The 15,744-nt window shown below is 46.9% G+C and overlaps 1 protein-coding gene across 1 annotated transcript in view; it reads left to right on the top strand.

Annotated features, from left to right (window-relative positions):
* ASAP3 (ArfGAP with SH3 domain, ankyrin repeat and PH domain 3) overlaps positions 1-15,744 on the top strand; it is a 303,602-nt gene that overhangs the window by 67,587 nt on the left and 220,271 nt on the right. The window contains exon 3 of the mRNA XM_069224120.1: positions 13,625-13,770. Coding sequence (XP_069080221.1) covers positions 13,625-13,770 — 146 coding nt within the window. The remainder of the gene's footprint in view (positions 1-13,624; positions 13,771-15,744) is intronic.

The raw sequence follows: 15,744 nt of genomic DNA, 5'->3' as shown, positions 1-15,744 counted from the left end.
AAGTACGATATTATCTTCTGTTCTTAAGGTTCAGCTAGAGGTGGCTGGTAGGCTACCTCGGCAAAACACATTTCCAGCACCTGCATTAGACCTCTAGAAAAGGCCAATAACATACGTTATTGCACTCGAATGCATGTTGAACATGTCACTATGTGGTGAAAGGTTATTCACAAGTGCTAATGTACTGGAGACATGCGGCGTTTTGGAAAGACTCTCAGAAAGGATATCGCAAATAACTGGACATGAAATAAAAAAATATGTCTAATGCCGATCTCTTTATAGGCCTAGCTGAGCACTGTGTGACCAGCTCGGATAAAAAGATCAATGAAAATGAAATAAAAAACCTTCGGACGTTGATGTACAGAAGCTTTCTCAAAACAGCGGCTAGGTTAGCTAAACAGGTAAATGAGTGACATTCACAGGAATGGATTTTCACTGATTTGATGAATAATCATATTCTTTACATTGTGTATTTTTGATTTTGCAGCATCTTAAAGTGACGGAATAATTCCTAGTAAAACATGGTAATCCTAAAAAACCTATAGCTGGCATAAGTATCCTCTGCAGGGAGTGGGAAGAAAATGGAGAAAAAATAAAGCACACAGAACAAGAATTGGGAAAGCCAGTAGTTCTGACTAAAACATAAAAAAAACTCCTGCAGTGAAAACATGGGCCCTCATTACAACCTTGAGCGGCCGCAATCCCGCCAGCCGCATTACAACATCCCTGCTGGGCCCGCTGGCCCAGCGGGGATGTCGGCCGTAACATTGGAGCCGGCGGTGTTGCGGCCGAGCGACGGTTGCAGCTGCACCCATCGCTCTTTTCACTGTCTGCTGTGCAGACAGTGAAAAGTAGGGTGGGGCTGTGCCTGGGGGCCCTGCGACTCCCCTACCCTCCAGCCTTTCCATGGTGGTGTCTACCGCCATGTACAGGCTGGCGGGAAGGGGAGTCATAATCCCCTGGGCAGCGCTACCGCCGCGGTCATAATACGGCAGATTGTACCGCCAGCCTGTTGGCGGTACAATCGCCAAAACAACCCTGGCGGTCTTTGACCGCCAGGGTTGTAATGAGGCCCATTGTGTTTTGAATACCACGCATGTATGAGATAATTTGTGTCATGATTCCGTGTAATTTTGAGGGGAATTACAGTGCAAGCACGCCAGAGGAGAAATGCCAATAGCATGGGATTAAACAGAAATACATCTCCAGCAGTGCTTAATTTGTAAATAAAAAGGTGCCGGTGCCCAAAGCCCTCCTCTTAAACATGCGGCTGCTGTAATTAAATGTGTGAACACGGAATACTGAGGCGGCTCCAATCCTGAAGCCATCTCGGGCCTCTTCAATCCATGTAAAGCCACTCCCTGCCGCTTCAGATCACTCTAGTAGCTTTCTACTTTCTCCCTTTGTGACGCTTTTTCGTTTTTTCCTTCCTCTGTCTTTCCCATGTGCTCTTTTGCTCGCAGCAAATGCTTGAGGCAGAAGAATAAGCGCCGGCCCTCACAAATGGGTCCGGTGCTCTGCGCCGAAAACAAGCACAAATTAAGAACTGGCTGCAGGAATATAAAATGAACAATTCTTAAATTACAATTTGAAGCGAGCATGCCTGTTAGTGCTCAACAGAAATACTATTCATCTGGGCTCAGAGGTGTATCCAGGACTGCATTGACTGCTCTATAGCTTTGTGTACTGCAACCTGTCTATCCCTGTGGGAGGTGCTGTATAGGATTGTGACCAGTTTGTCACGTGGTGCTAGTGATCAGTGTCTGGAGTGCACCAACAATTGGGGGCTCAGCAAGTAATGGGGGGTATAAGGCCCTTATGGCGTCCGCAACCTGTGGTAGGTGAAGGGTAGGAGTGGGGTCCATCCCTGTGTCTGCAGTAAGTTCTCCATATCGAGAAATGTCTCCCTAGAATAGAATTTTCCCATTGTGTTCAACTCGTGTGCCTTCAGTATTGCAAGGGCCACTGTTTCATGAGTGATTGAAAGAATGGGATGATATCGTAATGGGAGCGCTGGGGCATAAAGAGGGAGCCCTTCAGCCCTGGTACCCAGGGCTCTCCAGGCCCTTGTGGTGCAGTTGATAGTATTAATCTCTGCACGCGGGCTCTCCAGCCTTCTATGGGGCACGATTGTAGTGAACAGGATGGGATAAGTGTCATTGCTTTCTATTTCTAAATGTGGGATGCACTTGGTGGGGGTGGAACTAATAGTGAGCAAAAATGAACCTGAGCACATGGTATAAGTAGAGATCCGGAACTTTGAATCCACCCTGATCACAGGGCAGTGTAAGCATGTCCCAACTAATTCTGGGTTGCTTGCCTTCCCAGGCAAAAGTTATCAAGTGCGATTTAAGGGTATTAAAAAGGCATTGCTTCGGTGTGTTTGGGGATATTGGTGAAGAGATATAGAAACTTGGGTAGTATTATCATTAGTGCCCCTTTGTCAGCCAGCGACAGGGTAAGCGGCCCATCTAGTGACTTGCTCCTCACTCTTTGAGATCGCTGTGCCGTAGTTACTTCGGATCAATAATTCTGGATCTCTGTGAATCCATATCCCCAGGTATTTAACAGGATCAGTGCTCCATTTTAGGGGGATGTCCAGCTGGTAAGGTAGTGTGATTGGAGTTAAGAGAAAAACTGTATATTTTGACCAGTTGATACTTAGTCCAGAGTAACGTGCATACGGGTTAAACTCCCATATGACTGGTGCCTAGTGGATGCTGCCGTAAAGTCAGGGAAAAATGTTGTATCATTGCCTTGGTATTGTTTAGTCTTTTTCTCACATGCAAGGCAGAGGACTGTGTTTTGGGCACAATAATTGAGAGTCTGGCTGTAACGGGATGCAGTGGCGCCCCGGGAGGGGGCTGAGCCACCAATGACCTGTGCTCCCGCTCCATTACCAGTATGGCCGACAAATTTTCTGCACCAAAAACGTCGCCAAGCATAGCCTCCACATAGTGTTTCATTTTGCCAGTGTTAGTGGATTCTAGCACACCTGTAATCCTCAGGTTGTTCCTGCGTGACTGTGCTTTCAGATCTTCGTTCTTGGCCTGGATCACTGCTAGGTCTTTTTCCATGTTTAAGCATCTCGAGGAGACTGCCTGCAGATCATCTTCTGCTGTTGAAATGCGTTGCTCCGCTTCCGTTATGCATGTGCCCTGTTTATCCCAGCTGTCATGTGGTCCATGTGGACATTGAGAGTATCAGTTTTTTTCCATCAATAAATTGCAAACTTTATTGCATGGCCAACAGTGTAGTTTTGAGTGCAGTTGCTCCCTAGGGCGTGGGATCTCGCTCAGGATCAGAGTGGGGTTCAGGCTGAAATTTAGTGAGACTCCAGGTCTCAAAGGTGAGAAGAGGTTGGTGCTTTTCAGCTATCCCCATCCTGATGTCAGAGCGCAGGCCACAGCAGAAGAAGTGCTAGACTGGGGTCCTAGCTCAGTGGTGCTACAGCAAAGGAAACGGACTATAGTAATGGGCGAGTAGCCATTGGTCTGTGCTCCAAGTACCTTCGGGGGTGCTCTGCAGGTGCGACCTCCACTCCCGGTTCCTCGACACAGTAGCTTGGGGGGTCCAGTTTTTATAATTTTGGCTGCCCATGTGAGATACCGCTCTCGGGTGTGCCTCCCAGGAGCTCCCCAGGTGCAGGATCCCGACAGGCCACGAGAGTTGCAAATCCCAGGAGCTGGCAGCCCCTCAGACCTCCCTCAGTTGTCAGTTGGCCCCTCAACAGCCAATTCTATCTCATCAGGCAATTCTCAGCACAGCTGCCCCTGTTAGCAGCTACACAAGCAGTTTAGTACACAGCACTATAAAGCGGTCCGTATTGCCTTTTTGACAGGGGGGTACTTCAAGCCCCTACTTGTGAGGATTAGACAATGTGGGCCATGCGTATGGAGTTATACGGAACTCAGCAGGTTCGGTGAGAGGCCCAGTGTTGCACCCATCCACCACCTCCATTTCAGCGCAGCATAGCCACATGTCTCAACATTCCCCGCAGGCCATAGGCGCTCACATCCGTGTACACCGCTGCCCAGACTGCACTCTTCCAAAAGCGCTGCTCAGTGGTCTCACACCTCCGGTCTTCCAGGGGCCCATGCGCGCCCCTTCATACCTGTGTGGCAGGGCTCGCAGTCCTTCAGCAGCGGCCGGCGCTGAAGGGCTATCACAGACTCGCCTCCCGCTGGGCTGATCAGGCAGGGCTACTCTCAGCAAATGCAGAGCCCGCTGCAGTGCTCACCTTCACTCTGAGGCAGTACTGCGTGGCGCCATTGTCAAAGATATCCGATACCTGCCACACATCTTGTCTCCGGCAACACACCAGGCAGGATCTTAGTGGGAGCGCAGATGCCAGCCACCACGGGTCATGCAGCCGCCATCTTGGTCCTTGTTATGGAGTTTCTACTTGGGTATGGTATATATGGGGCTCTTCACCTCTGTTCATCATGATTTAAAGGTGAGCGTGTCTGCATGAGTCCCTTACACAACGTGTTGTCAGTTGTAAGGGCGAATGCACGCTGAGATTGCAGGATAATTGGCGGATTGGGAATCCCAGCCAACAGAGCTACACTAGAGTGTGGCCATCTTGCCGTGGGCTCACTAGCGTCCCCTGTAGGAGGCTGGCCTGGCTTGTAGTGGGTACCAAGGGGTACTTACACTCTGTACCAGGTCCAGTAATCCCTTATTAGTGTAGAAGAGGTGTTTCTAGCAGCTTAGGCTGATAGAAGGTAGCTATAGCAGAGCAGCTTAGGCTGAACTCGGAGACACGTAGAGCTCCTACTATACCACTGGTGTCATATGCACAATATCATAAGAAAACACAATACACAGATATACTAAAAATAAAGGTACTTTATTTTTATGACAATATGCCAAAAGTATCTCAGTGAGTACCCTCAGTATGAGGATAAGTTATGTACACAATACCAAAAATATGCAGTAATAGCAAAAGGAAGTAATGCAAGCAATGTAAAGTTACAGTAGATTGCAATAGGAGCACATAGGTATAGGGGCAGCACAAACCATATACTCCAAAAGTGGAATGCGAACCACGAATGGACCCCAAACCTATGTGAGCTCGTAGAGGGTCGCTGGGACTGTAAGAAAACAGTGAGGGTTAGAAAAATAGCCCACCCCAAGACCCTGTAAGGTAGGTGTAAAGTGCAACTACAACCCCCAGAGAGCACAGAAGTCGTGATAGGGGGATTCTGCAAGGAAGACCAACACCAGCAATGCAACAACAATGGATTTCCGGACCTGAGTACCTGTAAGACAAGGGGACCAAGTCCAAGAGTCGCGACAGTGTCGAGAGTGGGCAGATGCCCAGGAAATGCCAGCTGAGGATGCAAAGAAGCTGCCACCAGGTGGAAGAAGCTTGGTGTTCTGCAAGAACGAAGAAGACTAGGAACTTCCCCTTTGGAGGATGGATGTCCCACGTCGTGAAGAAGCTTGCAGAGGTGTTCCCACGCAGAAAGACCGCAAACAAGCCTTGCTAGCTGCAAGGGTCGCAGTTAGGGTTTTTGGATGCTGCTGTGGCCAAGGAGGGACCAGGATGTCGCCACTTGGATGAGGAGACAGAGGGGGCGCCCAGCAAGTCAGGAAGCCCTCACAGAAGCAGGCAGCACCCGCAGAAGTACTGGAACAGGCACTTAGAAGAGGAGTGAACCGGAGTCCACCCGAAGTCAGAAAAGGGAGTCCCACGACGCCGGAAGACAACTCAGAAGGTTGTGCACTGCAGGTTAGAGTGTCGGGGACCTAGGCTTGGCTGTGCAAGAAGGAAATCCTGGAAGAGTGCACAGGAGCCGGGGCAGCTGCAAATCACGCTGTACCCAGCAATGCAGTCTAGCGTGGGGAGGCAAGGACTTACCTCCACCAAACTTGGACTGAAGAGTCACTGGACTGTGGGAGTCACTTGGACAGAGTTGCTGAGTCCCAGGGACCACTCTCGTCATGCTGAGAGGGGATCCAGAGGACCAGTGATGCAGTCTTTTGTTGCCTGCGGTTGCAGGGGGAAGATTCCGTCGACCCACGGACGATTTCTTCAGAGCTCCTGGTGCAAGAAGGAGGCAGGCTACCCCCAGATCATGCACCACCAGGAAACAGGTGAGAAAGCTGGCAGGATGAAGCGATACAAGTTTGCAGTAGTCGTCTTTGCTACTTTGTTGCGGTTTTGCAGGCATCCAGAGCAGTCAGCGGTCGATCCTTTGGCAGAAGGTGAAGAGGGAGATGCAGAGGAACTCTGGTGAGCTCTTGCATTCGGTATCTGAAGAATTCCCCAAAGCAGAGACCCTAAATAGCCAGAAAAGGAGGTTTGGCTACCTAGGAAGGAGGATAGGCTAGTAAGAAAGGTAAGAGCCTATCAGAAGGAGTCTCTGACGTCACCTGCTGGCCCTGGCCACTGAGAGCAGTCCAGTGTGCCAGCACACCTCTGAATCCAAGATGGCAGAGGTCTGGGGCACGCTGGAGGAGCTCTGGGCACCTCCCCTGGGAGGTGCAGGTCAGGGGAGTGGTCACTCCCCTTTCCTTTGTCCAGTTTCACGCCAGAGCAGGGCTGGGGGATCCCTGAACCGGTGTAGACTGGCTTATGCAGAGATGGGCACCATCTGTGCCCATCAAAGCATTTCCAGAGGCTGGGGGAGGCTGCTCCTCCCCAGCCCTGACACCTATTTCCAAAGGGAGAGGGTGTAACACCCTTTCTCTGAGTGAGTACTTTGTTCTGCCTTCCTGGGCCAGGCCTGGCTGGACCCCAGGAGGGCAGAAACCTGTCTGAGGGGTTGGCGGCAGCAGCAGCAGCTGCAGTGAAACCCCGGGAAAGGCAGTTTGGCAGTACCCGGGTTCTGTGCTAGAGACCCGGGGGATCATGGAATTGTCCCCCCAATGCCAGAATGGCACTGGGGTGACAATTCCATGATCCTAGACATATTACATGGCCATGTTCGGAGTTACCATTGTGACGCTGTACATAGGTAGAGACCTATGTACAGTGCACGCGTGTAATGGTGTCCCCGCACTCACAAAGTCCGGGAAATTTGCCCTGAACGATGTGGGGGCACTTTGGCTAGTGCCAGGGTGCCCTCACACTAAGTAACTTTGCACCCAACCTTCACCAGTTGAAGGTTAGACATATAGGTGACTTATAAGTTACTTAAGTGCAGTGATAAATGGCTGTGAAATAACGTGGACGTTATTTCACTCAGGCTGCACTGGCAGGCCTGTGTAAGAATTGTCAGATCTCCCTATGGGTGGCAAAAGAAATGCTGCAGCCCATAGGGATCTCCTGGAACCCCAATACCCTGGGTACCTCAGTACCATATACTAGGGAATTATAAGGGTGTTCCAGTATGCCAATGTGAATTGGTGAAATTGGTCACTAGCCTGTTAGTGACAATTCGGAAAGCAGAGAGAGCATAACCACTGAGGTTCTGGTTAGCAGAGCCTCAGTGAGACAGTTAGTCATCACACAGGGAACACATACAAGGCACACTTATGAGCACTGGGGCCCTGCCTGGCAGGGTCCCAGTGACACACAGACTAAAACAACATATATACAGTGAAATATGGGGGTAACATGCCAGGCAAGATGGTACTTTCCTACATCCCCCATTTATATACTTTGGAAACCTGCCTGTGCATAGGTCGCACCTCATTAGTTCCAGTTTGGCACACAAATATAGCAATAAGCAACAACAAGCACTTGCAATGCAATGGGTCTTGCGTTTGCTCGAGTTAGAGCTATAAGTGTTATAAATTCCTAACTGGACTTAAAAAGTAAAACAGTTGACATAAGCAAGCCGATTCAAATCGCCATTGGCGCCATGAGCGCGAAGGAGAGACACAAAAGGAAAAGAAGTTCTCTCACAGTCAAGCGTATTGGCAAACGTGCAGTCAACCATGTAACAGGGTTGATGGCCAAGGTGGTAACAAAACTGCCTCAAGGAGGGACAAACGTTAAGCATTTACCAATGATAAAGGATTTTTGACAGGCAAGCCCATGAACGAGTGATAGTGATGGGCATGCGGTGGGTGTGGTTAAAAGTCCACAGATAGATTACAACACGTCAGAGCACTTGTGCGCTCAACCTAAAAAGGTGACCAGTCAACCTTTGCCATTGGCCTTCCACTGCACCGCAACATGTGTTGCTGCAGTTTTAGTAACTTTTTAACCATTTTAGCAAGAAACATTTATTTTTGTTTAAATATGCGTACTGCAGATTATGCAGCAGATGATCAATTAAGCGGAAAATCAATTTTTATGCAAAAAAATGGCATGGCCACACAATTGCATAGTTCTACTAGCCGTGACGATAGACCACACAGAGAGCTATGCTTAAAAATCACCAGTTGGCAGGGCACTTGGATACGATTGGTGTTTGAGGCTGTTCGCTTCTGCTGCTAACATCTCCATTCTACTAAACAATTATGAAAGGTGTACACAAACAACACAGACTCCCTAGACAGTATGTTCAGTTTGAAAAAGGACCGTTGTCCATGCTCAAAAAGATGCTACCACTAAAATAAATACAAACTGATCGAATGATGCTCTTTCTGGTGCAAAATGTAGAATTTAAATTGAGAATATCTACACCGGGCTCCAAGGCAGACAGCTGAAAATATATCATGAATAAGACATTTTAACAATATGGACCAATTGTTTAATGGAGGCCACTTAATGAAATGTCTTCTGGTGCTAATAATAGATTGTACTGTTAACCCCCTTGTTATACTGATTTTATCAAACTCGGTATACAAATACTGGGTTTATCCACCAAAATTTGAATATGTGACTGGCAGGCAACAGGCGCATTAGCCCACTGAACCTCAGAGTTGCTTAATTGCTGATTCATCTTTGAACGCACCATAAAAACCTAAAAGTATACCGTTGCTTACACAGATATACAAAATGTGGCATGTTCAGCCTAGTGACAGGTAACTTTTACTGCGGGAAAATTGACGTTAGTCTGTTCTCATTCTGACTAATGTGTTCCGTTGTTTTAGCCATTCCGTAAAGAATAAAAGATAAATTGTGCAAAATTTAGGAATATTAAAGCAAATACCTTGCCCATGGCGTAGCACACGATGGACTGTAAATAACACTCGTTTCTGTGAGCCCCTCTCAAGCATGCGGCCTAGTGCCAGTGCTTACAGCAAACATTCAGTGAGCATTTCCTCAAGCCTGCAGGTGTTGTCCTTACTGTGCAGCTGTCTTAACAGAAAGCAAAGACTGTTTCCTGATCGCAGTAAGCAGCACACAAGAACATGTGTACACAGTTTATCTTTCGATACCACAAACAGATGGACCGTTCACTACCAGGCACGCGTGTCACCTCCAGTGTAACCACGGTTAGAATACTGCAGTATAAATGCACAGTAGTCTTCACAACAGTAGAACTACTTACTGTCTGTCTTGTAAAGTAACACAGCGAGTTGTTGCATGCTTGCTCCTGACGTGTGTGAAACCTGTATGTCACAGGTCACATTATCAGCGGACGGGGCTAGCCTGTAACCCAACAGGCACACAACGCAATCAATGTATGTAAGCCAGAGTAGCTCAGTATGGTGTTTTTCTACACGTTACACGGTTTATTAGCACATCATGTTACATATGCAAGAGTAACATTTATTGTCCTGTTACTCAGAAAGATGCTGCAAAGAAACAGTTATGTATAAATGAGAAAGTTTGCTTTTAGTTGAATCTTAGTATTTTTTATAATAAAAAAAAAAGAATCCAGAGAAGTGCTCAGTGCTCACACAGTACAAGTGAGGTACACAAAACATGTGTAACTACAAAAACAAAGCAAGCAAAAGATCGACATGAGCCCAACAATGGTGTTAGTACAAAGCCTGTTAATTGTATCCAGCAAGTCTAGAATAGACAAATACTTATGTGGTCTGATGGTCCTTACACCAGTGGCTTTTACACCTCAAATTGTTTTCTGGGTGCTCATCAGGAGGTAAGCAGTTGAGATTGTAACCATAGATCTTATATGAAGCAGAAATGTGCATACATGACAGGGCCAGTCACAGGTTGCAGGAATTGTTTTCCACTGTTATTGTAGGGTATTGAATGAATCATCAGCAGCTCTCCTGGATATCCCTAGCAGAATCAATGCTATTCACTTGGCAAATGTGTACGGTCTGCATGGACACTAACGTTGGTGGCGCAAATCTCATTTTAAAAATTCGCTAAGTGAGTAGCGTTTGATTACAATAACACCAATTACACCAGAAAGTGTTTTAAGAATTGTATAGGAATATTTGTAGGACCAGAATTAAGAGCTGACATTTTTAATGCAATACTGGAAAACTTGCTGAAGATTGTTTCTACTTCATGTTTTTTATGTACAGATGTGTAAAGACTGATGAGAAAGTTCTTATGTTAATCAGAAAAAAACTTTGTTCAATGAAAATATCTCCTATAAACTAAATATTAAAATATTTTAAACTATATATAGGCAGGTATGACCTGGTAGTCTCTCTCTTTCAGATAGCAGTTGCAGGCATTAGAAAGAGTTGCAAAATGCTTCTTGCCTCGTATGTTTTAGAACTTCTGCAAATGTACATTTTCTGATGCGACTTTTTAGTACCTCACTCACATCACAAAGTGATGCCAAGGTCATTGTGCAGAAAACATGGACTTGTTTACAACCTGAGCTTAGTATATTGGGCGTCATTGTTGTGCATTAAATTGCTCACTTCAAAACTTTCCGCCAAGAAACAAACCACACTGAAAACAATTTACAGCACATTAGAAAGAACAGCTTACATACACCCAGCAGAGGTGTGGCCATATAGTTGGGGATCATCATGCTCATAGCAGAAAAGGTCCTACCCAACACGTTTCACACCAGCCAACAACTGAAGATGTTCAACATAGCTATTAACACCCTCCCATGTCAGCCCAGTTCGTCTAGTAAATCAATATGATGGCTCCCGAGCACCACTGCTAACTCACCTGTCATGCTGAAAACTGGACAAGCCAAGTAACCCAGCCCACTTTCGCCAGATACCTGGCCACACCCATTCAACGTTGTAGCCCACCGAACGATCATGTACGAAAACACACATCACATTCAACAGCAGATCCACAAATACAATATTGATGTTAAAACTCAAAAAACAAATCCAAGTCGAACTTTCAAAATCAGACCATAGAGTTACTGTACCTGATAGCGCTGAGACCACCCTGGAAACAGAATGTGCTCCATAGAAATATGTTCCATTTTTGTTCTCCTCTCAATTTTTACATTAGTTATGGACCTACTGAGCATGTCTTTCGTCTAAATGAAATTAAATTTGCGAAGCAAAAATAACGGATCATGCAAGGACAACTTCCCATCAATGGACGAAGCTGTATTTCGTATGACACGTTAAACTGAAGGAGAATAGAATAGAATTTGTTTTCAGGCATCATGCGAATATGCATCTTATCAGTTTGTGTGCCCTGCGTGTCTTTTATGCAGTGGTATTTTTACGCAGGAGTCGTTTTATGGTGCAGTCTTTTTGTGCAAACGCATCAGTGTTCAAGTGATACGGTTGTGTTGTGCATCTGTCATGTGGCAGTCCGGTTAGAAAAGCACTCTTCAAGCTTCAGTCTCCCATCCAAATTCACCACCCCCTGCTCCAGTGATGTTGGGGTCTTCACTCCTCCTTGGGGTGGCCCCGTGGCAAGCTTCTTCCTTATGCAGCCCCGGCTAGTAATGTTGTGTAGAACATTTTCCAGCTGTTTGGATGAAATTCAGTTTTTTTCCATGAACTCTTCCAGTATTCTGCCTGACCACTTTTCACTGGAAAGCCTTCCAGTGCTGCATTTCACTGTGCCCGTCTTTGGAATAAAATGTTACTTAATAGTGTCTATTTTTGGCTTGGTCACTCTTAAAGTTGTATTGTCGAGTGACTGGGAGTTGGCGCTGTTTTTTTTTTTTTTTTTTTTTCTGCCCCTACATCAAAGAGTCTCTTTCAATGAGCAGTTGCAGTATGTTCCTCCCTGCACCTAGTGCAACGTCCGGCAGTATTTTTCTATGGGCAGTTACAACAGGACCCTCACTCCACCCTTTACATCATCAGGTGGTGCATTTCTGTAGACACTTGGATAAGGTCCCTTATTTTCCTTAGGGTATTTCACTTAAATATACGAAAATGTGATGGACGAAGTGCTTGAATTAATCTCAGTCACTGGTAATCACTCGGGAGGCATCCCATGTCGTTATTTTGCACACCATCCCACCTCAATTTGGACCCAGCCATATGCAAATCAGCATTGACCCTGCTCCAATGGGAATAATCCAGCCCAAACTGGTTTATTGGAGTGAGACAGGAATATCGATACATGCAGGTTGGTATGTCAGCGGTGGATGAAAGATTGGAAAAGAGATGGCCACCATTTAGTACAGCTTGTGCCCAAAGAGACCCCTGGCATTCATAGGTCCTCCCATGACCCACATATTCCATTAACGCATGCATGCATCTTTCAAGTATAATGAGACACCATTAAAGCAAGGGACCACAGTTAAGGGGATGGGACAAACCTTTGGGACAGATGACAGGCTCCCTACAAGGGCAGCAAAGAAAGTATTGTGCCCCTTGGCTGAAATGGTACTGCTATCACCATCAGCCACTGCATATCCCGGTCAAATGGGTGGTAGTCACTCTAGGTGTCCCCTTGACATCAGAGCACCCTTGTGATATTGACAATAATGACATGAAACGCCTCCAGTGGGCTTGCATCCGTGTCAAGTCCACCAGAGGAAAGATAGGCTAGTTGAGAAAAGCATATCTGCAGCACAGCACAGATGTACCATCTCATACCAAGGACATTCCTCCCAACCTTCCTCTGCAACCAATCTCTTCCATTAATGTCCTTTGTGTCCTCCTTTCTGCTTTGTTTGACATAATTGTGCCGTTTGTTTTCTGTCTCCTTCTTTTTCCTTTAACAGTATTGCTCTATGTGCCCCTATCTGCCATTACTGCCCTATACTTTCCTTGGCATTGATGTTCTTAGTGTCCTGTCTCTGCTTTATTTTCTACTAGTGTCGTATATGTCCCCTCTTTGCTCTATACATTAATGCACAATTCTCTCAAGCTCGACACGGAGGCAGCTCCTTTACGGTACTACCCCAACCTATGGAATGCTCTGCAGCTCAGTCTCCGCAGTCAGTCTCCATCCGTCTTTAAAAGAGACTTAGATTTTTTTGTTCGACTCAGATTAACTCTCAAGGTAGCTACCATCTGATATCGGGCTTCTTAGCTTTGAGCCTTGGGATACATTGGATGTAGCAGCACCCGCCTTACAAATATCTTTGATTGATTGATTGACTATATGGCACAGTTCTGCCCAACCTACAAAGAATGCCCCACAGGCACTGTCCTTTTCTCTCGCTGTTGCATCCTCAGTTTGACTGTCTTTCTTTAATGACTTCTGGGTTTGCGCTCTCTCTCATTATTGACTCCTCAGTTTAACTGTCTTTATTTTATGACTTCTAGGCTTGCGCTCTCTCATTCTTGCCTCCTCGGTTTGACTGTCTTTCTGTAATGATTGCGCGCCTTGCCCTCTCATTGCCTGCTCCGGGTTCCACTCTGGATACCCCCTTTCTCTCCAGTCCTCAGACCTCTGTCCTTCTCTCCGCAGCTCACGTTGAGAACGAGGAACAGTTTGTGGACGCGCTAGAGAGCCTGGGTAATAACCATTCGACGCAGAACCACCCCGAGCTCTCCACTGGCTTCCTGAACCTGGCTGTCTTCACCCGGGAGGTGACGGCGCTCTTCAAAAATCTGGTACGTAGTCATCCGCCGCTGGAGGGGGCGGGGCGCTGGGCTAAGGAGCTCTAATGCCTGGCGGCCGAGGAGAACCTCACCTAGAATTAGGAGCATTCAATCAGGGGTCTCTAGTCTTGGTTAGATGGCTTGCAACCTCAGTGAAATATCAGAAAAAGACGTGGTCCATTTCTGGATGTACTGAGGGGCTACCCAAGGTCTGACGTTGGCTGTTAACCTCCAGAGATGCTAAGGCCTTGGGCTGAGGGGGAGTCTGCTGAGCAGTGCTCATTCCCTCCCCACCCCCGCTCCCCCACAAAAGGGTCTTTCTCGCCCCTCTTGTTATACCCGCATGGTTTTGGGTCCAGCTGATGTGACTTCTCCTTAGGACAAGGAGCTCCCAGCCACTGGGGAGGGGGTGTCAATGCATTATAAAAATGCATATAAAAGTTAAGAGCATTTTCCAGGGGAGATGTGGCTTTGGAACAAAGGTTCATGGGAAAAGACTTTCCAAGTAGGTCCATAAGTAACACCAGGAGTTTCCAGAAGGCCAGGGATTGTTACACAGAGAAGGTATTAAAAGGTGAGAGGTAGAGTAGAGCCCGGCAAGCAAATGGGCCATTCTCTAAATCCTTGTAAATAGAAATGTACAACTTTTAGGTGTCAAGAGTGCACAGATGCGTTGTGGTTTGATAATATATGTGTTACATAGCCTTATTTGTATAGAATTTCAAATGTCAGAGGAGGAAGGGGCTTTCTGTTTGTCAGCTTATTGCTTCTTCAGTAACTTACGCTTGTTAAGATTTAATGATGATGATGAATAAAAATCTCTGATTGGCTACCGCTTTTCACCTGTTCCCACCATGTACGCTGGACTTTAAAATCCTTAAAATGTCAGAACCTGAACTCCCTCCTGGCCCAACTTTCGGTTGCCTGTAGTGGTTGGATATGCAAGGCCACGGTACTTCCAGAAATAGCGTGCGTCTGGTACTCTGTGCACTGAATAAAGTATTAATGTCGAATTGAGATATATTCCTGGACATAAGGACAGCTTTAATCACTTGACCTAACCTACACTGAAACTAGGCGGAGAGGGTGATTATTGGAAGGCTTGGTTGTCCTTCAACGTTAAGCTTGAGCAGTAAAATAGGAAGTCACGCTTAAAGTAGGCTTTCTTTGAACAGTATAGTTCGTGGGCAGTGGGACCTCATCCACCGAACCATTGAGGTTCTACACTTGCTTCTGAAAGTTACCTGTAGCAGTGAGTGACTCAGGTGGGCTAGTACAGTGCCGTCATGGTTTCTTGTCCAATACTGTAACTTGTTTTATACAGAGCTTCTTTCCCCACTTCTGCCCTTTCTAATCACTATAAATACATTTTACTCAATATGGAAGGATCCTTGAGTCAGCCGTAAAGGTATTCGAACCGGTGACCTTCAGATCACAGTCTGAAGCTTTCAAGTCACTGAGCCGGTTCCTCCTCTCACAGGGATGCGAGAAGCATGTCTTAGCCTATGTCTTACGCCTCCAAACCTGCGGGCGCAATAACACAGGCCTTGGATGCAGCAGCCAGCTTGATACTCAGCCATTCTGCATGTTTGTACACTGCTTCCCAGGTACCTGGCAGCGGGCTCGGAAGGTAGCTGGGTTTCTCTGCCAGGGTGGTCTGTTTGTTCTAACTGCAGCTGACTTTGGTCCAGCATTTGATGCTCATGTCTGCTGTTCTTTCCAAAGCAGGAGGTTGACAGGCCCAGGGATGCAAGGGCGGGCTTGAGATTGACGTGGCACTGGCTGTCAGGGACCCGTCAGCAGGGCAGGCAGACACTACCCGGAAGTAGTGCCTGCTGCGGCTCCTTGAGCAAGTGTGGGCCACCAGGAAGCGGATCTCACTCTGGAGTCCTCGCGGTGGTGATGTCGACACCTCGGTGCAGTTCATGGTCCTTGCTCTAAAGCAAAAGCTTTTCAAGCCAGCCCTGCCCTTCCTTTGGGATAAAG

Source organism: Pleurodeles waltl, chromosome 3_1 (genome assembly GCF_031143425.1).
Source record: "Pleurodeles waltl isolate 20211129_DDA chromosome 3_1, aPleWal1.hap1.20221129, whole genome shotgun sequence".
In the NCBI taxonomy this organism is placed as follows: domain Eukaryota; kingdom Metazoa; phylum Chordata; class Amphibia; order Caudata; family Salamandridae; genus Pleurodeles; species Pleurodeles waltl.
Note: the sequence above shows the minus strand (reverse complement) of the source record. Positions and strands in the feature narration are given on the sequence as shown.